The sequence below is a fragment of the Trachurus japonicus genome, chromosome 23 (genome assembly GCF_045865225.1).
Source record: "Trachurus japonicus isolate A0001 chromosome 23, Traja_1.0".
Lineage (NCBI taxonomy): Eukaryota > Metazoa > Chordata > Actinopteri > Carangiformes > Carangidae > Trachurus > Trachurus japonicus.
The window spans coordinates 10,792,707-10,815,613 of record NC_140929.1 but is presented as its reverse complement, the minus strand read 5'-3'; the positions used below and the strand labels follow the sequence as shown (position 1 = coordinate 10,815,613).

At 43.2% G+C, this 22,907-nt stretch overlaps 1 protein-coding gene across 1 annotated transcript in view; it reads right to left on the bottom strand.

Annotated features, from left to right (window-relative positions):
• Nucleotides 1–22,907, bottom strand: part of tmtc2a (transmembrane O-mannosyltransferase targeting cadherins 2a) — a 57,010-nt gene that overhangs the window by 14,489 nt on the left and 19,614 nt on the right. Inside the window, exons 2-5 of the mRNA XM_085768865.1 lie at nucleotides 13,834–14,452; nucleotides 3,578–4,421; nucleotides 1,513–1,627; nucleotides 602–687 (exon numbers count right to left, since the gene is read on the bottom strand). Coding sequence (XP_085624991.1) covers nucleotides 602–687; nucleotides 1,513–1,627; nucleotides 3,578–4,421; nucleotides 13,834–14,452 — 1,664 coding nt within the window. The remainder of the gene's footprint in view (nucleotides 1–601; nucleotides 688–1,512; nucleotides 1,628–3,577; nucleotides 4,422–13,833; nucleotides 14,453–22,907) is intronic.

Here is a 22,907-nt window from a genome sequence, read left to right as displayed (position 1 = left end):
TAAATACAGCTTCATTTTGTTGAACAATGGTCAGTGAGCCATGTTACAATAAATATGAATGTCAAATATATCAATACAAATGTTTGACTGAGTATCTAAGAAAGGGCGAAATGTGCACGGTCTTCATACAGTATAGTAGGTAGTGTGGGGAGACGGCCGAAAAGAGTAAGACAGATAAAATTACCATAAGAAAAGTAAGTAAGAAATAGAAATAAATCAGGCCAAAAAGAGATAAAGCCGTAGGGGAACTGGGGAGGAATTGAAGGGTTATCAAGCAGAGTAGAAACCTGTCCTCTCAGAAAATTGTCCTTGCTACAGTAAATGGCACACGAGCACTCAAGTGTTACATTGAATCTCATCATGTCCCCTTCAAGCTGAGACGGCCCGAGTGCGGCCCTCTTGCTGGATGTCCCCGTGGTAAAAGAACACTCAGCATTAAATCTGGAGCACGGTGATGATCCAATAAAAAAAATAATAAGATGAACTCCTTAGCTCATATCTAATTAATCCAAACAAAGGCTCGGCCAAAGTCGAGAAACAGTAATCTAATCTAATGACGACTCTTCACCTCTTCATGACCACATCATTTCACTTTACTTACATGCCAGTGTTGGCCGACTTGCAATGGCCAGTTTGTAATAATGCAGAGCTTCAGCAGGACGCTCATTCTCCTGCAGCAGCAAACCTCTGATGCACAAAGACAAAAAACAACAAAATGTGAGACATTTTACAACGCCACCAACTGCAGAGCCGAGAATTTGTCTCGCAGTTTTAAAGCTGCGAGGGTAAAAAAGTACGATTCGACCAAAATTACAGCACGTCAAGTTGATGAGGGGACTTTGGGTGAAAGCTACGAAATAAAAAGACCACAGCTTGTATCCCTTACCAAAAATACCAAGATGCATTACCCCAAAATACCCAACCATCCATCATGTTCAAATAGGACCTCTGTTTAAAAGAATGCAAAACATCATCATTCGGTTTTCCTCTCTCTCTCTCTCTATGTGGCTCTGCCAGCTTCCTGGCACCCGTAACTTGAGAGGGAACAGACGACTAGAGAGAAAAACAGTGTCAGCGTGAGAGAAAGGCACACAGGGCTGTTGTGAGGTTTTGGCACTTTTTGACACCTTACGTTAGAGGATTGGATGTGGCTTTATCTTCTGCCAGATGCTCTTCAAACCACCACTAATCAAATAAGTAGCAGGATTTAGATGAAGAGCCACCTGAGACACAGAAAGTTTCTTCCTCTTTGTCGTACTCTTGCATCATACCTTGCTCCGTGTCTCAGCTGCATCTCTCCTCCTGTATTAGATCTATTTTTGTTTTTTTTGCCTTCTATACAGTACGTTCTTCTCGTCTGTCACTCTCCTCTCTCCTCTTCCCTGCCTTTCTTGTTCTGCGGCTGCCATCTCCAGTGATGGATCGGATGAATCAGAACTTCGTGTCAAGACTTTGCAAATACGAGGAAGAAGAGGAGGAGGAGGAGGAGGAACGGGCATCTTCAGCACTTACAGGTTATACAGCATGTCAGCCATGTTCCCTCGGTAGTGCAGAGCGTTTCTGTACGACTTCTCCGCCTCCGCCATCTTGCCTTGGTTCTTCAGTACGTTCCCCAAGTTTCCCCAGGCTAAAGGAGACATGTCAGTCAAAAGTTAGACTGTCAGTGGAAAAACACATGGTTGGTATTCACTTAAAAGACACAGTTGCTGCTGTCATTTAGCCCAGATAAACATTTGCAACCAGCAATTTAAATCATAAATGATTTTTATTTACTTGATCGCATGGTTACACTGCTTATTTTCACTGATATAATCTATTTACTGTTATTTCTCTATTTAAATAACTATTTAAAAGTCAGTCTTGCGTGAATGAGCGTGAGTATCATATTGTTGTTTTCTCTATGGGCTCTATTGCAGCTCTCTGGCTCTGAGATGGTTTTCTGTGTTATTCTTTTTTTTTCGTGCCTACTTTTCCACATCGTTCAGGATCATAAACAAGCCTGGCTAGAGTCCGTTTCTGAAGACACCCTGAGGATATGTACAGTGGGGTCCAAAAGTCTGACACCACTTTCCCGTACATAAAAAACTGGACTGGGTATTCTCTGAAAATTGCTAGGTAGTTTTCTGCACACCTTTTTCCAATCTAACAAAATAGGCCATATCTTTCAAATGGTTTTATTTTGTCAGTGGTGTAAGGCCTTTGCTTTGAAGGACCCTCTGTGGAGTTCTCTTGTAAACATCTGTTTCTCACTAAAACACCTTGTATCTATCATTGAGGTCTAAATGTGTTGCCTTCCTCATTAAAGGGATAGTTCACCCAAAATTCAAATTTCACTCATTATCTACTCACCCTCATGTCGACTAAGGGCTGGGAGAAGTTTCAGAGTCCTCCGTGCCTTCTCTGAGTACTGCATGTCCATATGACGGTTGCGAACGGGCCTCACTTTTCTTCGTCCAAAAAGACACACCAAAAAACCATCCAAATACCTCCATAGTGCTCGTCTGTAATGTCCTTCTTGTATTGAAGCCCCAACATGAGAAATTGTTCCGAAAAAAATTAAATAAGTCTATGTTTTAAGCTTGTTTGTAGCAGAAGCTCCCAGTGTCTCAGTTCACAGCTTTGCCTGTCTCTGTGCAAATCTCGAGCGATTTGCACTGACACCCATTCACGGCTCCGCAAATTGCGCGAGATTCCGGCAGAGCAACACTGGGAGCTTCCGCTACAAACAAGCTTAAAACCTATACTTATTTAATTTTTTTCAGAACAATTTCTCATGTTGAGGCTTCAATACAAGAGGGACATTACAGACGAGCACTATGGAGGTATTTGAATGGTCTTTTGGTGTCTTTTTGGACGAAGAAAAGTTTGCTACCGTCATATGGACATGCAGTGCTGCACAGAGCCCCACTGTAACTCAGAGAAGGCACGGAGGGCTCTGAAACTTCACCCAGCCCTTAGTCGACCTGAGGGTGAGTAGATAATGAGTGAAATTTGAATTTTGGGTGAATTATCCCTTTAAACATTTGCAAAGCAGAGTTTAAAGATAGATTTTAAGATGCAAACATTGTTTACATTTGCCTTTATTATATTGCAGTCTTTTAGGAACCAGCCATTGCTATTCTTCACTGTGTAAGTCAGTGAAATAATGGTGGGGGGTATCAGCCTACTGTGTTGTGCCTCCAAACAAAACCAATTATGTCAGGGAATTTAGAAACACTTTTGACTGCAATGGTCACTGTGGGTCAGCTAGCTCTGTGGCTAATGTCGGTAAACGGTTTCAGATAATGTTAGTTAATCTTAGTAAACATGTAGAAATCCCTTTAAAACTGATATTGGATTGATATTAAATCTTAATATCAGCTTTACAGGAAAGTTTAGGAAACATAGCTAACATTTAGCTGCTATGAGCTCATGGTCATAGGCCTACTAGTCGGTGGTGTTCATAAGGAAGTGAGTCTCAATAAGATTTAACATGTTATGTTTTAGTTACATTGTCTTTGAATCAATATGTACAAGAATCAGGCAGAGAATTAAATCCCAGCTTTCATCCCATTGATAACCAGAGCTTTTCTCTTACCTTTAGCAGGATTTACACTGATCCCAGACTTGTAGAGATTCTCCTCATTGCTCCAGTCCCTGTTTCTTTGAACAGTTCGGAGTCCATTCAGCAGCACTAGTCCCATGCAGAGACACAACAGCAAGGCCTTGGAGCCTCTAGTCCTCAGTCTGACATATAAGGCTCTTGCACCAGCAGCAACCAGTAAACAAAAGCCTATACTGGGTATGTATAGTACCCTCTCTGCAATTACAAAACCTACATAAAAGAACAGGTTGGTGGCTGGGATGAAAGGCAACGACAGGATGGTTAATGAAAATAGTACAAGGTTTTCTGTAGGGGGAAGGGACATCTGTGGAGGGCAGTGGTGATGTCCAGCTGACCCGTTCATGGTGGTCTTTGTCGGCCAATGGTCTGTGTTATGGTTTGTGTCAAGAGCATGGAAACCGTTCCCATTAGTGATTGATTTCCCATTAGTGACATGGGCTTTCCCATTGGCCTCCTTGGCTTTGGAGGAGGAGGAGGAGTGACCGCGAAGGCCAAACAAAGACAGAAGGAAAAATCCACCATAGAAGGCAACGGTGTGAAGGTTCCTCCAGTCAGCGATGGATCTGACCAAGGGCACGGCGTCCATGGACCAATCGAAACTGAGCCTGTCGGGGCAGAGCAGGAGCCATGCGTTGGCGGCGGGCAGGTGGAGGAACGTTAGCGTTCGCGTGAGGAAATGCGCCGAGTCAGCTGCAGGGTTGTCAGAGTTGGAGAAGTTGGGAGGCTTGTTGCCCATCCAGTAGAGACGAGCTGACAGCAGAATCACTCCCCAGGAAGCCAGCATACCAAGACTCAGCAAAACACTGATGTTCTTTTTCTGGAAGTCAGGAGCAGAGAGAGAGAGAGAAAAAAAAACTTCAGTCAAGCCACAGCGTTTTGTCTGCATTCCAGGGCACCTGATGTTGTTTTCATTTAGAGAGCTATTTTTAATTTCTGTCAAGTCTTTCAAGTAGTGGAGCAAAGCAACAGTGGTCCTATAAATGTATTTTTTATCTCTGCAGACTGCAAGATATGAAGACACACATTCCTTTCTTTGTGATAATGTGCATCAGAATGAGCATTTTGTATTTGATTTATAAATCCGCCTCTGCAAAAGGAAAAAAAAAAAAAACATATCTCCTTGATTTATCATTTTGCTGGTGTAGTATAGTAGAAATCTCTGGAATGTTTTCGATAGCTGTCTGGGGCTTAAACCGCGCTCATGTACAATTATACAATTCTCTGTAACACTGGCATACTTCTCAAAATTAAAATGCACCGCAGCCAGAAACAACACTGCTCTGTTTACACGAAAATAGTAAATTACGACATGTTGAAACTGGTGAAAGACACACTGGGGTTTGGACAGCTGTGCACCGTAATGGATTGTCACTTTCGGTCAGCAACAATAAGACTTGTTTGAATCAAGAAATACTCAATTCTAATGGAATATGTCACATTGAAAGTGATGAAAGATGCATTATTTTGAATTTCAGTTTTGGTTTGCCAGTGAATTCTTAGATGTCGAGAACGTTTTATTAAAGGATAACAGGGGAAAATCCCCAAGTCTAAAGATAATAGGAGAGCAAAATCAACACATTTCCATATGGATGTGAAGTAAGGATTACTTCTTTAATTTTCCATACATAAGTAATCCTCCCTCCCTCCAGTTCTGACCTAGTTGGGGTCAACTTTGAAGTAAATTTGAAGCATGAGAGGCTTTCCTCCTAAGACTTTCCTTGTTGCCTGTCAGCGAGTGTGACTTGTAATCAGCTTAGGCCTCATTGTGTTGGTATGTAGATGCTGTTTACATCTCATAAGAGCATTAATGCTGTAGCATGATCACCATTAGGTCCGCTGTCACGCAACACCTTTCACCGAACTGTCACAAGCCAACCCGGGCACTCACTCACTGCGACTTCAGCTCAACAGTCTCTTTATGAACCTCCAAGTTTAAATAGCATAAGCTCAGAATTATGTTAAAACTCTTAATGGCTGCAGTGATAGATACTTAATATATAGAAGATGTTCTGTGGATGATGACTGTTGAAATAAAAAGGAGGAAAATATCTTTGATGGAGAAATTTAATTTGGGTACTCTGTGATACTCTCCAGGGCCAAGAGTATAATTCATTTCAGTTGCTTCACCACGAGCTGTGTACATGTCTGCAAGCCTGTAAGTGGCGTTACGGTTGCTAAGACATGACACGATTGCATGATGACCTGTTGACCTTTGGACGCTGGCTTCTTAAATTACATTTATCAGTGTCAGTGGGGAGAGAAATGGGAGGGCGTGGATGTTGATACAGATGCACAAGTTTGGTTTTCTTGTCTATCAGATGCTCTGATGTCAGACTCCTTCAATACCACGTTTGGATATGATACTTTCTGAAATCAATTACGGCTTAAATCCAATTTAGCGGTGCCTCTGTTTTTTTGCCCAGATTAAGTAAATCTGATTTCATTTCTTTTGCTTAACACTGATTAAACTGGAATGTCACATCAGCAAAGACTTATGGACAGAGACAGGCTGGCGCAGCCCCGACCAAAAAGAAAAAGAAAAGTTCTTGTTAATCATGTTTCTCCCAAAGTGAGTTTACCAAGTGGACTAAATACAACATAGCATCATGAGTGATGATCACAGAGATGCTGCTCACTTCCTATTTTCTAGGCCCACTTATTCTTTCCAAGCAGCAGTGTAATATGAACTCCACTTGAACCGGTCCCAGGGGAATTAGAGCTATGCGTGTGTGTGTGTGCATGCTTGTGTACTGTAAGTGCTGTTTATACTGTGTAGTATCATTACGCAGGACAGGAGACGTTTACATATTAGTGCTGTAGTAGTTGTGTTATCTGTATTGGGTTTAATATTCAACATCAGAGCCTCTATAACTCACAGTGTTGATCCTCTGAAGCCCGACTTCAGCTTTTTATCTCTCAAGTGAGTTTACACTACTGTGGTTATAATTTAGACTCTGTATAATCCACTTTAAATGAATTGCACAATAGGCAGATACAATCTTTTTTTTAGAGCCACACAGTGGACAAAGAACACGCTTTCATTCGTCTCATTAATAAACCTGACCGCAATATTCCCTTTTTTTTCAAACCCATGAATAAGCTCATGTGAGCACTTTCAAGAACCATAACAGAAAACACAAGTTATCCATAACAAAGCCATGTTAGGATTAGAGTAAGAGGTTTAGCATTGACTCGCCTGACCCCCTGGCTCCAGTTTAGTTATTGATTTCCCCGGGTCTGACATGGAACGCCGTGTTCCTCAAGAGGTAGAGGTGGGAAGTTCAGCTAGTTACAGAAAGCCACTTGTCAGTAGTAAGATGGAAAAAGGCCAGTTCAAGTAGCCACTATGAGAGGTGGTGAGGAACTGAGAGTGGAAGAAAAAAAAATTGGATATTGATCTGAAAGCTGAAAGGTGGAACACAAAGGATAAGAGAGAGTGTCTTATACACAAAGGGAGGGTGGGGGGCAGTGGACGTATTGATGGATGAGCCCATATTGTCTGTCAAGGGAGGAAACTGTCTGAGAAATCCAATTCTGCTTGGTATCAGAGGATAAGCCAATTCCAGCAAGAGAGTCATTTGTGGTATTTAGGTGAATGAGCTTCATTTTACCCCTCGCTGCCTTGTCTATTTCTAAATCGTTCCTTAATTGACTTCCCGATCAATCACAAACAAACACACACACACACACACGCACACACACACTGCAGAGCGGAGGCTGGTTCAGCTTTTCAAATGATGCATGACCATGATTTCACAGGCTCAGCAGTAAATAACCGTACCATCTTCAAGCCAACAATAGTTCTACTAAGTTTGCTTTTAGAAGCAACAGGTTGCAGGTTCAGGTTGGTCGTCTGAAGCCGGCGAGAAATGGAAAGATTTTTCTTTAAGAGTGGAAACCAATACTGAGGAAGTCTGGTGTGACCTTTCCTCTCCACTCAGTAGAGTCTTCTGTTTTCCGTTGAAAATGGGTCTTCAATGATCTAGCATTACCCTCTTATTCCCCACTCAACTGCAGCATCTAATTGCTCTAAAAAGGTCCTTCAACTTCTACTTAGCTGTTGATTTATTGATTTTCCAAACAATTCCAGCTTCCATTGTGATTATATGGTAGGAGGAATATTGGCAGGGCGCTATCCTGACTAATACGCCCGTTAATATCAATTGCTTTGAGCTTTGTGGATTCTCTAACTGTGCATAAATCCATACAGAAAACTGACTTAATACCAAGAATGAAATACGACCATCACCATGGAGGCGCCAACGGGCAGGCTATCACTGAATCTGCTCTGGGATTTAAGGTCGGAAAATAGCTAAGCTTGGACAAAATACTGGACAATGCTTAGACCTTTACACAGGTGTAACTAATCACAGTGTGGACGGCAGCACCAGGGCAGAACTAATTAAGGTTATGGGCTACACCGGTGTTCAACACAGAGAAAATAAATGCCTCCTCTTCCTGTGAGGAAAAAGGAAACAACATTATTTTCCTGATTTCTTTGCTTCAACTGCAGGCTAAAGATCACAGACTGTTTTTCAACCCTCTCCCAAAATGCCACAACTACAGTGGCAGGAATAACAACCCCCAGTTGGCATGATTACCATAATAAACAGACCACTGAACCAGCAGAACAAAAGCCATCATGGCTACCAATGACTTAAGTAGGTTTAAGCACAAAAACAACATGGTTAGCTTCAGGAAAAACATCACTATTTCGGTTCAAATAAGTACTTCCTTGTTGAATGCTCCTTAATAAAAGAAGTGCTAAACACTCTTGTGTAACTATGTAACTATGGGTCGTAATAACCTGTTGTGGTTGGTTTTGGGGTTTTTTTTGGAGGAAAGGCTCGCTATGCCACATGCACCGAATGCTAATACTATAATAGGACTTTTATGGCAGTATATAAAATTGAATATACTTAAATATTTATAAAAATAGAAAATGAAATAATGTGCAAATTCCCTTCTTGAATTTCATTTCACATCATATTTACATCCAAGTTTACCAGCGGGAAAAATCAAGAATGCACCAGCAAAACACAAAACAGAAGAGACAGTAAAGATTTCACTGTTTTTAGCTTTACTGGTGTCTTGACTTAAATTCCTGGCTCCAGCTATGATTGATTGACCTTCATGAAATCGGTGTGTATCCATGGAGGATGGCTGGCATAATCCCCAGCCAGCTGTCAAACATAACATCCCGTACACTCTCCAAGCCTTTGAACCTAACTCTCCTCCACATATCTCCTCCACTTTGGATCCTCATTTGGAAATTCACCGTCAATTGCCGTGGCTTTCCCTCAGCTACTTTTTATTCTCTTTTTACTTTATTATCCACCCTCTTTTTTGAATTAACCCTTCTCCTATTCTCCTCACCTTTCTCTTTCCACACATTGACATCCAGCATTAGGCTCCCGAGCCTTCATCTTTTCGCCATGCTATTCATCATTAGCTCGTATTTTATTAATCCCAGAAGTGTGTGGTCCGCCTGTTGACACTGTAGCTTGCAGAGTGTTTAAACCATGTCTGAAGAAACAGCAGGACGTGGCTGACTTCATGTGTGCACTGTTAAAAGCTGCTGTGGACTGACGCAAGACAGCAGGGGAACGATCTTCCGGGCTTTCCTTGTTAAAGTCATGTCCAATTTAAACTGCTCGTAATTCTTTGCAACATTCAAGGCTGATCATGCATGGGATTTTTTCTACAACTTGTTTAAGAAATTTAAATTAAAATCTTGTTACTTGCCAAAAAAAATGATGATTGATAATGGAAGTCTTGGAAAGAAGCTCCAGACGAAAACTTTAAGTGCCAACTTCTTTCAGTTACGGCTACACTGGGAGCCCAGCGGCCTACTGTGGGGTAATTCTTTCTCATTGACATGTGCATGGAAAGGTCTTTGGACTCGGCGCATTTGCACACAACACTCATCCAGCCGTGCTCATATTTGTTGCATTACCAGCGACATGCTAAACTGCGATGAAAGCTACAATGAGGCATGCGAGCCGTTCGTTTTCCAGCTTTCTAATGTGTTCTCGATTCTGCTGACTTGGCGCAACTCACCCGAGCCATCAGACAGCATGGTCGGCACTAACTTTGATAGACTGACCTAATTATCCCATAGTTCTGTCCCTGCTGCTGCTGCTGCTGCTGCTGCAGGCACAAGGCCTCGTAATGAGATGGGTCACAGGTTGACGACTTGCAGGCTGGACAGCTGATCAAAGCTGGGGGACTGTCGGCGTTAACTTGACATTTAAAGAGAGGATCCTGTTTGACTAATGCAGGGACATCAGGATGAGAGGAAGGTTTAATGGAACTCAGGGTTCCTCGGATCTCTCAGTGACAGGTCAGGCATTGATTTAGCTTTGCTATACCAATTTTTGGTTACTTCATCAATTTATTTGTCATATTGAACTATAGCAGAACTTCATGCAGGAACCACTGGGGACAGATTTAAATGGCACAGGAAGTCCATTATTCTCATGTGCTACCTCACTAATATAGATACATTCAATAGTCAAATGATAATGTCTTGCTGCACCTTCTCTACAGTTGCATGTGTTTTTGTTCCTTTACAGGAGGAGTAAAAAGTGAATCTTAGAGAAACAGATGCACTTACACCTTTTAAACAACAGGCATGAGGTGATGTTGGGCAAGACATTCATTGGCATCTAGCTTCATTATTTCTGTGGGACTAATCCGGTCTGGACTAACACCACATGTGGCACTGCTGACTTTGTTATGTTTTTGTTTGTTCTGGCTTTTACTCTCCACTGACAAATTTCTGAATGAAACCTTCCCACAAATTGACTAAAAACTGGCAGCTGTGCACAAACTATGCTGATGATCACATCTCACAGATACTAGAGCCGACTAGGAACACTCAAATGATGACTAAATCTCACAGAGAAAAGCAGGCCGGTTTAAAGTGCAGAAGAATGTTTTTGCATGACATGTGATGTTTTGATGCGCCATAAAGAATGAAGATGCACTGTTTCCGACTCGCCGACATGCACATGAATGCGAGTTAACTAAAGAGCATCCTGCAGAACTTGCAACAGAGGGCATCATTTCACAGCCGATTGCTTCTGCTACAGGATAATTGGCACAACATTCATCAAGCTGTCAGCTGGTTACCCTGAACTTAATCTGTGGGCCTGCAGCGCTCATTGAGACAAACGAGGACAAGGAGTCTGTAACACTTTAATTGCAAACTGGTAAGGACACTATCAAATCCCTCCGTTGTCCATGTGCCTTCAGTAAAACTGTCATTTTTCATTTTGGCTCTAGGTAGTGACAACAATCCAAAAAGGTGTGGACGATGGGGGATTAGGAAGAGGGATCTAATCCAGTCGTAGTCTTCTTTGAGGATCTATATTTAATTTGACACCTTTGAGTTAGAGCTTTTCATGCCGGACCGACAGTCATCATCGCTGACATCTTTGTTTTTTGATCAAGTAAATGCTCAAAATCCCTGCTCTCCATTTAAACAAACCCCTCTAATGAAATCAATCTTGTCTGCCAAGGTTTCGCAGTTTACCTCAGGCAAAGCAGACTGGTCTTTGACTTTTTTCATCATGCAGACAAAAGCGAGCTATCTCCCCGGGCCCTGTCTAAAGCCTGGAGCCTCATTCATCAGGCAGTTTGTTTTTGCCGCTGACTTAAAGTGAAAAGAACAAAGACATTATGCTCTTATGATGCTGGCGAAGAACACTCGCTTTGCTTTCTCAATAGACTGCAGAGCTAACACCACATCTTTCCTTTGTCTCCATCCATCACTCTCTAACTCTCACTCCATCCTACCTTGTCTCATTTGAAATCTCATCTCGGTCTGATTAGGGCGTTAATAGGATGAGAAATGGAGTTCTGGTCGGAGCGCAGCTGTCCCCCTGCTACACTGGAGCTAATTTGCATTTTCTTATTGTTTGTGGCTTACGGTGGTCAGGTAATGTGATGTGGAGGATTTTTCAATTCTTTTTGCTTCATCTTAGAAATAAATGGAAAACTTGGGATGAGAAAATAAACATCACGTTGCATTGTTGTCTACCACGATTGTTTGCAATCTCTCCACCTGCTATCCAGTTCAATAGAAACTGATAGGGTGATGGGGGAGAGGCCGAGTGGGCAAAGGGCTTTCAGCGCACGGTGGGTGAGAAAGACTAAGAGTAGATAAAAGAAAGGAAGTGAGAGCATAGTTTCCCTCTTTCTCGTTCATTCTCTCTCTCTTGATATCCCTCTCCCTTCTGTGTTCCCATGCGTCACGAGACGTCTGGCTCATAATCGAGGAAATGATTGCCCTCATGCCTGGCCCCGGCACATAACGAGCACCCTGCCAAGATAACCGTGACCGGGGCACCAGAAGAGGGCATTGCCAGAGTGATAAACGAGCCAGATGTGTTGGTGCTGCTGGGTGTGTGTGTCTGTGTGTGTGCATGCGTGCGAGTGGGGGTAGGCACCAGCCTGGCACAAGGGATTGCGGCCAGGGTCTATTGTGTCTGAGCGGAGAGGTGGAGGGCTGCCGCCGATGATAGCCCTGCTCGGCTGCCGTGATAAATACACAGGGAAATGTGATTTTTCATAATGGCTCCTGACAAGCACCCAGGGTGATGAAATCTTCCAGACTCTAATGCAACAGATGGGAGCACGTAGCGCTCCTCGTCTTTCAGGTTGGGGTTTCGGTTCCAAGGCTTTGTCGCTTAGTGTGTGATTACACAGGCGGAGAAAATCATGGGAACGCCTGACGATAAAACACAATCCCAGCACAGGCCAATGTCATCGTTTGATATTGTTATTGTTTTACAACACGTTTTTTTTTTATACATTTACCTACCGCTCCATCAGCAAATGAGCTACATCCGCTTCCCCGCCGCGTCTCGCTCCTCTAATACGATTTAGCGGCTCTGCTAGCAGTAACATTTGAAAGACAGGTGTTGTTTTGCATCTGCTCAGGTCTAGCCGTTGTGAAAGCACACGTGTGAGTCATTCCTGCCAAGCACAGAGAAGATGAAGAAGAGAGAGAGAGAAAAAAAACATCATAACTCCCTCTTTCCCGGCTTTCTCTGATCTTTCTGGGCAGCTCACTGCAACTCCTTTAATAAGAGTAGTGGGTTATCACTCTGCCAGAAACAACTACTGGAGAAGCTGCCCCACAGGTACGCTAAAGTCTCCGACATTCAAAGGTAGGACGTGTTTTCATTTGGCAGTCACGAACGCAAAGTTTAAAGAAAGACCTTAGTTCGTATACGGCAGGACGCACAACACAAGGTTATATCACAAACCTTGCAACAAACAGAGGTATTTATAGATGTTTCCACAAACTTCTATAAAAAGATCCGCATACACACATACACAAAGCCCAGACTGTCCTTGCTCTGTAAATCCAAGGGGACTTTTTATTACGCTAGTTATGCATTTTACGAGGGCCATCATGTTGGCTAAGGAGCTGTTTCTCTAATCAAATGTGGAGTGCCTGTGTGAGCAGGCTTTCCACTCAAATACTGATTCCCGTAATCAGATGAGTCACTGCACCAAGGTTGTCCTCCTCGAATAACTTTAGTTTGGAGGAGAAAATGGAGTCCTGCAGAGTCCTCCTGCAGAGGAAGCATAAGGTGTTTGTGTGCGTGTACGTTCATGTATGTTTGGACAGCTTACACGACAAGTGTGCCAAATCATTTACCAGAGCAGGCTGTGTTATTGTTTTTCCTACACATACCTTTATGTCACCTCAAAATGAAATAACAAGTCACCCTGAAAATTGCTTTTCCTGCTCAGCTTCTGTGGCTATGAATGAACACCCAGAGATCCTAATCTAGGTTTCCTTGCATTAATGTGCATCTATTTACAGTGGCAAATGGAAGTTGGTGGCAGTGTTGCGAGGAAGTGGAAAACTTCCCCCTCTGCGTTCAGTTTTCTTCCTACAGTATTTGCAGATGACAAATGAGGACGGCTTACTTTCCCCTGCACCAACTGTGTGGTTTGCATGGGCAAACAGCTTTTCTAATTACACTCCTAATGAAAAGCAAACACACGCCATTTCCACACAAACAAAACCATAAGTACACACACACACACACACACACACAAAAGAAAAATGAATCCACCTCACAGGAACCATTAAAAGCTGGCTGGCTGTGGTTCGCCTCTGAGGTAAGGAAGAGGAAACTGGATATGTAGAGAAGCCAAGACGAGAGTGAGCGAACACACACCGGCCCCGGCAGCACGCATTCGTTTACCTTTCCCAACAGGAGGAGAAGTGCTTGGCGAAATCGGAGTCTCTGGAACACGAAGAGGTCATAAATAGCCGACACTGCCAGCACCGTCACCCCCTGCTCCTTCCACAGCATGCTGGCCGCCGCGCACCACAGACTTCCAAGCATCCAGCCCCAGCACCGGGCCGCCGCCGAGCTGCTCCCGCATCTCCCGCTCTCCAAGGCCCCGTGCAGATCCCTGCGAAGTCCACAGTGTCTCGCATAGCAGAGGAGAGACAGCAAGAAAAACAGAGCAGCGCCCACGTCCGCCCTCCCCACCACGCCGGCCACCGCTTCGGTGTGAACCGGGTGAGAGGCGAAGAGGAGGCCGGCCAGCAGGCTCCACGGCCCCGCGCCCAGCAGCGGGCGGCTGAAGGCCGTGAAGAGCGCGGTGACCAGGCCGTGCAGCGCCACGTTCAGCAGGTGGTAGCCCCAGGGACGCAGGGCGTGCAGGGTGTAGTTGAGGCGGAAGGAGAGGGTGCACAGGGGACGGAAGGACTTGTGGCTGCCGCTGTGAGTGAGCAGGGTGCCCCAGAAGTCATCGTACAGGATGTTGGTCCACGGAGTCTCAGGGAGAAGGTCCTGGTTGGTCTTGATGGCTCGGCTGTAAGGAGCAGAAGAGAAACCAGTGTCAACTATGACCTTAATCACATGCAACCTTTTCACTATGACACAAATGTAATTTATTTTATGTTAATTCATGTTTGTTTTTCATATATATTGTGTTGTGTTGACAGGTTGTTGGGAGGTAGTATCATTTCATAAGGCCTTATTTGCATATTTTGTATGGTTTTGTGTTTTCAAACCTGCACAGACTAACAAAGTGCCCTTGTTGGGCACTCGGGGGCTGCAGGAGAAAGCTCTGAACACTGACATGTTTACACCATGCACCTTTAATGCCAACTTGCCTAGTAAAATTAGCATTTGTTTGAATGTGTGTTTCTGTATTGGGCAGGAAACAGCTGAAAACTGAGAGTAGCTATAAAGCTTTGTAAAGCTCCAGGGAATTTAAGAGACAGATTATTATTTCTTTTATGTCACAATAAGTAACCTTCTTTTGCGTACAAGTAGTCATGTGATCATGCGGTAGAATAAAAAAGCAGTTTTCAGTTCAATAAATTAGAAAACAGAGCGTTTTACCATCTGAATATACGCATATCTGTTATTTTTAAATGGCTCATCTCGTTGCCTCTTGACACACACGCTGGATGTGTATCACAGCCTCATGCGGAGGAGTGTTTTCCACCCTCCTGATGATGCACTCATAAGCAAAATTTAATAGACAAATGCAACGAGCACACCAAATGTAATAAACAGGCCGCTGAGTATGTGATTGAATTCCACGAACATGTGCTCTCCCTCACACACAGCATGCACATATGTCACAGGTAGCCGTGCGCAAACATACACACACGGACAGGTGGTGGTTTCACACCCCCGGAGGCTGCTGTGGGTTCTCATAATTAGCGGATCATTACTGAGGACATGAGCTGTGTGCGCGTGCACTCGCACACTGCAACAAATGAGTTCACCACGGGGATGTAGAGTGATGAATGGGATGGGCAGACACAACAATTCAGGGCCGTGTAAGTGAATCCACGCCCATAGGACGAACTTTAAATCTGAAATCCGATCAGTGATGAAGCTGCTATACATTTCACACTGTGTCAATACAAAAAATATATATGCAGATATTACTTTCCTGACTGACTCTGGGTGGCCTGTCGGAAGCCGGTGCCAACGAGGAAACTAACAAACACCAAATAAAACAAAGCCAAAGGGAAGTAGTCACTGGGGCAAAGTGGGAAAAACAATCTGTGTTTCCTATGTGGGGTGCATTTTTAACACTGCACTATATAAAGCATGTGTTTTCCCACTATTCAAACAATTTCAGATTTGTTTTGAGGTGGAAAAAAACTGGGTGGAGACTGTTTGAGTTAAAGACTGAAGATGAAATTCATTAAGGTTGAGAGATTTAAAAGCCTGAACCAGAAGAGTGCGTCTCTGAGGGGCTGAATGGAAAACAGTGGCCTCAGGCTTTATACAAACTAAACTACACTAAGCTGTAGGTAGGCAATGCCCTCTTATGCATGGACACCAGGGTACAGCACTGATATGAAATGGAAATAAAGTCCATATTATTATTTTATCATTTCAAATTCTTAATATAAAAATAAACAAAAAAGTACAGTTTTATTAAGTTGTGTGTTTTTTTTTTTTATCAGGTCAATAAGGACTTCATTTTTCTTCAATGTTCTGCCATGGGAGACAAACAATCTTATCAGTGTCTCTGCAGGTATCAGGCTGCTCAGCACCTTCAGATCTCACTCTTTGAAAGTCTGGTCACTGTAGCAGTTTCAGTATTGGCTGTGTTTAAGCTTTTAGCCTGAGGCTGCAAAGAACAGCAGTCAAATGTTAATATTCCATAAAAAATAAATAAAATTAAATAGCCAAACCACTGCATGCAGCCACATTGCGTCATGCAAGAGCCAGGAGCCACTGTGCAAAAGCTGAGTGTCAATTAAAAGGACTGTGGTGGAGTTTGTTTTCCTGAAGCCTGACGGAGGAAAACACTGAGACAACAAAGAAAAGAATAAAATGGGTTCTGGGAAATGTGTTTTGGGCCAAAATGGAGGAGCTTCATGAACTAAGTCATCAAGCTGTTGATTGTATACAAGTGTCTGAGGTTCATTTTGAATGCCACAATTAATGAAGTTACAAGTGCAGGTTTAAACTTATTCAAACAATCCTAATAACGCGAGTAAAGAATCCTTCATCAGCTTTAATTCACATTCAGGCTTCTCGCTCACATAAACAGAAGATAATAGTTAACTGGATGCAATGTGATGTATCACGGGCCTTTATTAAGTTGACACTAATGAGTGACTTCATGCAGACTCCAGTGCTGCGGCAAACAAAGAAAATCTTCTTTTAAAATCACATTAAAGCGAGTGCAGCAATGATTCATTAAAAAAGCAAAAGCGCCTTCCTCTCTCAGGTTGTGATTGTCATTAGCGTTGGTTTCTGTGTTTGGAGCGCTGAAGAGGAAGAGGACAGCGACAAGGGGGCGAGCCGAGGACTTCCTTTGTCTAGAGATTGTAACTCAGAGCTGAGTGCACAGAGGGAGAGAGAGAAGGAGAGAGAGAGGGAGCTGCAGTCTGGAGTGGAAAGGTAAAAGCAAAAGACTGACAAGGAGACAATTAAGAAGCAGAATTAAAGAATGAGAAAATGGCGCAGGTCTGCTGTCAAGGCGATGATTGCTCAATGAATTATTCCTAATTTAATTTCAGTATTTTTTCCTCCGAGCCTGCAGCCCTGTCATCGCGTGAGCTGTAGTAAATTCCTCCATTTCCCAGGATTGTTCTCTCCATCAGCGAAAAGGCGAGTGTGTGTGTTTCTCAGGCTCTGAAGCCAAAGTGGAACTCTCCCCTGTCCGATATTTGTGAAGGACCCAGCGCATTACATCACTCAGTTTACAAAGCTCTTCCACTGTAGTCCAACATTGAGCTATTATTTATAAAAAATGTTTTACAGTCCCCACACAGCGCATGAGTATGATGTTACGAGGGTGGGAGGACTCAAGGATACAAGAGCAATAAACACAACCTGATATATAATGATTATCAACATTGAGAGTTTTATTAATGCTGGATTTCCGTTGAGTATAATAATGTCTTATGTGTATATAAACCAGACCAGGCTCGCATTACACAACACACGCTCAGTGATTATCCTCAGAATCCACATAAAGATTTTGAGCCTTTACTAAAAAGCATAAATCTTGTGTCCATCACAGTCAGTATACGTAAGTGTGGCCTTGTTTCCCCAGTGGCAATAACAGGACATAATCAAATCCAAAACATGGCTACACAACTAACCTGACCCAGCTCCCTCGTGTCCCCTTGGCATGTGTTGGGTCTCAATACTCTGTAGTGATAAATAATTTAAATATTCAAATCAGTGCCAGCCACTCATCTCCCTCCCTGTTCCTGCCCAGCACTGGAGGATGAAAAGAATCCATTAGCCATGAGGGTTTGGGAATGGATTGAAAGTACTGCTGTGTGTGTGTGTGGTGTGTGTGAGAGAGAGAGTGTGTGAATAAACAGTTACATGCAAGGTGTCCGTCTTTTGTGTTTGCGAGTGCGTGCACATGTGTGTCAACAGAGTCGGTGCTGATGGCTCCATTGAGGCCCGTCGCTGCAGCGGTGCAGATAGAGTGGTCTCCCGGAGTGATTGCTCTTACAGAAGGGGGGTCTTTTGTATTCAGTCGTCGTATATGGGGCAGGCAGGCAGGCTGCGGGGGCACTCCATTCACAATCCTCAAAGTACAGGACGGGTTTGGTCTTTTCAATTTTTTTTTTTTTTTTTTTTTTTTGGCGGGTGGGTGGGGGGTGGAGGGGTGGTCGGGGGGCGTAGGGGAGGTAAATTCAGAAGGATTTCCATCAGAGGCTGAAAAGAGACATTAGCGGTTTGGGATTTCTTCTTTCTTCCTTCTGGGGTCCGAAGAAAAAAAAAAAAAAAGAGGGTGAGGTCTTCTTTCACCTGTCCGCTGCTTTTAGTGAGGAGAAAATTGGCCGTCTTTCAGTATTTGGGTATGTGTCTTTTTTCAATATGCAAATGCATCACTCCCCCTACCACCCCTCATCCCTGGCCACCCACCCCCTCCCTCCCTCCACAGTGATCTCACCACCAGTGATTTGCTTTTTCATGTGCTGTGCCTGTGGTCGCCTATAGAAGCTCACTGGGCCTCTTTAAGGGACAGTAGGGCCAATAATCCTGCACACAGAAAGGATAAAGAGACACTGTCGACTACTGAGGTGAATCCAAGATGAATTCAAGTCATTTCATTTAAAAAAAAAAATCTTTTTAGTCAATACGGATGTTGCATCTGTTTGAGAGGAAGCAGCGACAACACAACCACTGTGTTTTCTAGCTTCAGCTTGTCACCAACAATTAATGTTAATGAGCTCATCACCAGCAGGTGAATTAGTGAGTGCTCAGCTCTGGGATCACTTCCTGGCATATTTTTCTCAATCAGCACTTTGACTGTGACGGGTGGGATTTCACATAAAGGAACTATTTTCTGTGTTTTTTTTGTTTTTTTCCCCACTAGTTTCATTAGGAGGGTGGAGCTCAGTGAGAAGAAGCTGATGTCAAGTCCTTCCTGCGCCAATCAGGGTTTTTTTTTTTCTTTTTAGCAACATCTTATTTAAAATCTGGTGATGGTTGTGTGGTTGTTTGCTTACAGTATGTTGCCAGGGCCAGTGTGAGTCACGTCTAATCCAACCCCACCCGCACAACCCTGATAAACACAACTAGAAGAATTCTGAGTGGAAGGACCTTTATGAATAAAAACTGAGGAGGCCTCTTTAAAAACTTTGACTGTTACTGATTTAGACGTGAATGTCTGTTATAGGCTTTAAAAAAGAAGTTGATCAAAAAAACCCAGCTCTAAGGGCCTTTACTTCTGAAAACAAGAGTCCAGACATTCACACGATTACGCAACCCTACTTTGTTCCAGTGCAATTCCTATCCACACACAAGCAGAACTATTCACACATATATTAATAAATATCAATGCAACTTGTATTTATTCTACAACTATGATTTCTCACCATATACTAAGAAAATATATTTATAATAGTTGTTATTTTGAATGACATAACCATGATGTTTCTAGAAGACCCATCATCAGGCCCAAACATATGGGATTTTTAGGACTGTTTCCAATACTGATATTAGGGAATAAATAATCCAGATAATTGATTCATCTGTCCACATTCCTTATGTTTACATGTTGGTTTTTGCATTGTTTGATGAAGGTACAAAAAAAGAGGAGTTTTCACAGTTTTCACACATCAGTTCTTATTGACCAATGCATACACTGATACCAATACGGTACGTCTCTGAAAGGCTCCAATCAGCCGATTAAATCAGATGGTGGATTAATCAACTGATTATTACAGATTCTGTCCTAAACACAATAACAAGATGGCAACATGATTTTAGTTTTCTAATAAATGGAAGTCTTCAGTGAGGTGGAATTATAGACCAGACAAGTGGATCTACATCTGTGTGCATGTTGAAAGGACATTAGTGCAAAACATCATTGCACTATTTTTTTTTTTTTTTTTTATAAAATCTCCCTGGCCTTTTAATCAAGTGCATTAAGTTGTTTATGAAATACTCCAGCTGCAGTTTCAATCACTCAGGCCTGGCTCATTATTCCTCTAATCAACTCCCATGAGGCAGCGGGGGCCATGGAGACGTCTTAACTCCCTCTCCCCCTCCGCTGGAATCATGAATCGCCCGAGTCAGAGACTGCATCCTATAAAACGAGTTGTTTCCTTAATTGCATCCTTGTAAAGTTTAGTTTACGGATTTGAGACAACACGCACGCACACACTTCTCCCGCTCCCTGTGGTCTGACTGAGCTTTAAAAAGTTGAAATGTTTCGGTGAGGAACTCGAGTCTGTTTTTAAACATCTGGGCCCGCCTGTCTGTCTGTCTGTCTGCAGGTCTGTCTGTGTGCACTGGTCGCTCTGCTCCGCTCTAATAAACATCTGCGGTATAAACTGCCTCACTTCGCGTAATCAGCACTGGCTGAATTACAGCCTTTTCTAGCAGAGTGCATCCTCCTGCTCCATGACAGCAGCAATGAGGTGAATTAGCCAATCATCATAAAAAAAACACAGCAGTATTAATAGTTACTGGCCGGTCGCATTATTCCATGGGTATCATTACGTCCTTTTTCTCTCGATGCTACTTCCACACATCTTCTTTTCTTCATTTCTACAGTAGCTTTCATGAAGTTTTCCCATATTTTCCTCTCCTCCTTTCCCTTCCCTCCTTCTCTCATCTCTTCATCGCCTCCCTCCCTAAACGCATCTGCTGTGGAAGTCTGCTTCAGCACCGAGCTCTTTAGAGAGCACCTCATGTGGCCAAGATCTATTAAATTTCCATCTCCTTACTGAGCAATCTGAGTGCTTAATTAGCATAGCGCAGAGCTGTGGAAGACAGGCCTATTCACACAATGCTAATCTTGGGCTGGCGCACTGCTGAAGTAAACACAGCGCTGATGCTGCTGGCTTTGTGCAGGAGTAACAGGAACGCAGATGATTAAGACTGTGTGAGAAGTGGGGGGAGAAAAAAAGAGAGAAGTCTCTGTACTGGAGGGACAAAACAAATCCATATCGCGGCAGCACAGAGTTTGAGGTGTTGAGGTGGAGCCGCTAACGATCGGTGTGACTACAGAGCAGCTGCCAACTTTTTATAAATAAGAAAAAAAATCTTCATAGAGAAAAACAACATTCAACAGTGAGTGGAGATTGGGGCGTGAAGGATGTCCTGATTCTGACAAGGTGGCAGGTTGAGTTGTGAGAACTGGTTGTAACTATCCGGGCTGTCTCTGCTCACCAAAGACCTTAATCAGCGGTTGTTGGACCTGCCGTCTCTGCCCCACTAAAGATTTCATCATCACACCCCTCTCACAAATGTCAGCTTCTATCTTAGGAAAAGCCCAAACAATATGGGCCTTTTGCAACTTGCTGCACAAACAACAGAGGGACTGTTGTGAAGAAGGTCTGAGGGAAGAGGAGGAGGAGCTGTCTCAGGGGCCTGCAGTATTTTCTTCATAGGTTATATTCAGTAGAGGATTGAGCTGCAGGTACAAAGATACCTGCAGCAACAACAGATTTGAGCACCATTGTGAATTCCTCTTAGTTTATAATTCCTGGACCTACGTCTACTCCCAATAAACCACAACGGTTTGGACTTCTGGTTCCTGCAGGTCCACAATATGAAAACATGTAACCTGGAAATCTACAGTATCTTTTCCATCCACAATAAAATGGTTAAAATACTTCAACTGGAGCTGAAAAGACTGGCAAATGGTTGATGGGCAGAAAAGATGATCTATTTTGATAGTTATATCTACATAAAATATGACTGTATAACTGAGTTTTCTCTGTTTTCTCTTAATCCGAGCTGAGTGAGGATGTATGGTTCATGAGCTGCTGCTCTGACAAAACAACACATCTGAAGATGATGGACTATTGTCGGACATTTTCTAGACCAAACAATCAATTGATTAATGAGGAAAATAATCTCCACGTGAATCAATCATGAAAATCATTAGCTGGTCTATTAGTCCAACACAGAAAAACAGAAAAATAATGAGGGGTGTGTTTAATCGTGGTGTTTGAGGAACGGCAGCAATGATTAGCTGATTAATCAGTGTGGCAGAAAATTAATCAACTATCTTCAGTAATTTGGCAAGCAGTGGAATCAAGGCCATTGTTTGCTAAACACTGATTGCAGCTTCTCTAATGCAGAGATTCAGATTCAGTCATTCTCTTTGTCATATGACTGTAAATTGGTCTTTCACTCTTTGGATCCATCCGTCGCCTGTTTCCAGTCTTCTCACAATTTACCAAATGATTAATCAAGAAAATAAGCAGCAGATTAATTGATAATGAAAGTAATTGTTAGTCGCCGCTGTAATTTGAAATCATCCGAATGTGAATTCTCTGTTCTCTCTCCTGTTATTTCCACTAAACTATAAGACAGCATCAGGGCTTCATCGGACCGTGACAACCAGCGCCGCACTGGGACGGTTTGCGGCAGAGATGGGAGTCAGCACCTCCATGTCTCCGACTATGATTCTCTGTCAGAAAACGGTGGATTGCTCCCTTCAGCTTGGGGCGTGGGTTGTTGCCTCAAGTGAGGGAGTTAAACTATCTCGAATTGTCTTGTATAAAAGGAAGCGCGGGTTTGACAGCGTGACTGGTGCAGAGTCAGCATCGTACCGGCCTACTGAGCTGAGCTGGAAGCTTTCAATTTAACAGCGGATCTCCATCCCGGCCCTCGCCTGCATGTGCTCATGGGATTTGGGTGATTGGAAGAGTGAGATCGTAAATACGAGGAGCCGAAATGAGTTTCCTATAGTTTCCTTATAGACAGGGTGAGGAGCTTATAGACATCCGGAGGGAGCTAAGACGACATTGGAGGTTCTCTAGGCTCATCCAACTGGTAGGAGGCCCCAGGGCAGACTGAGAACT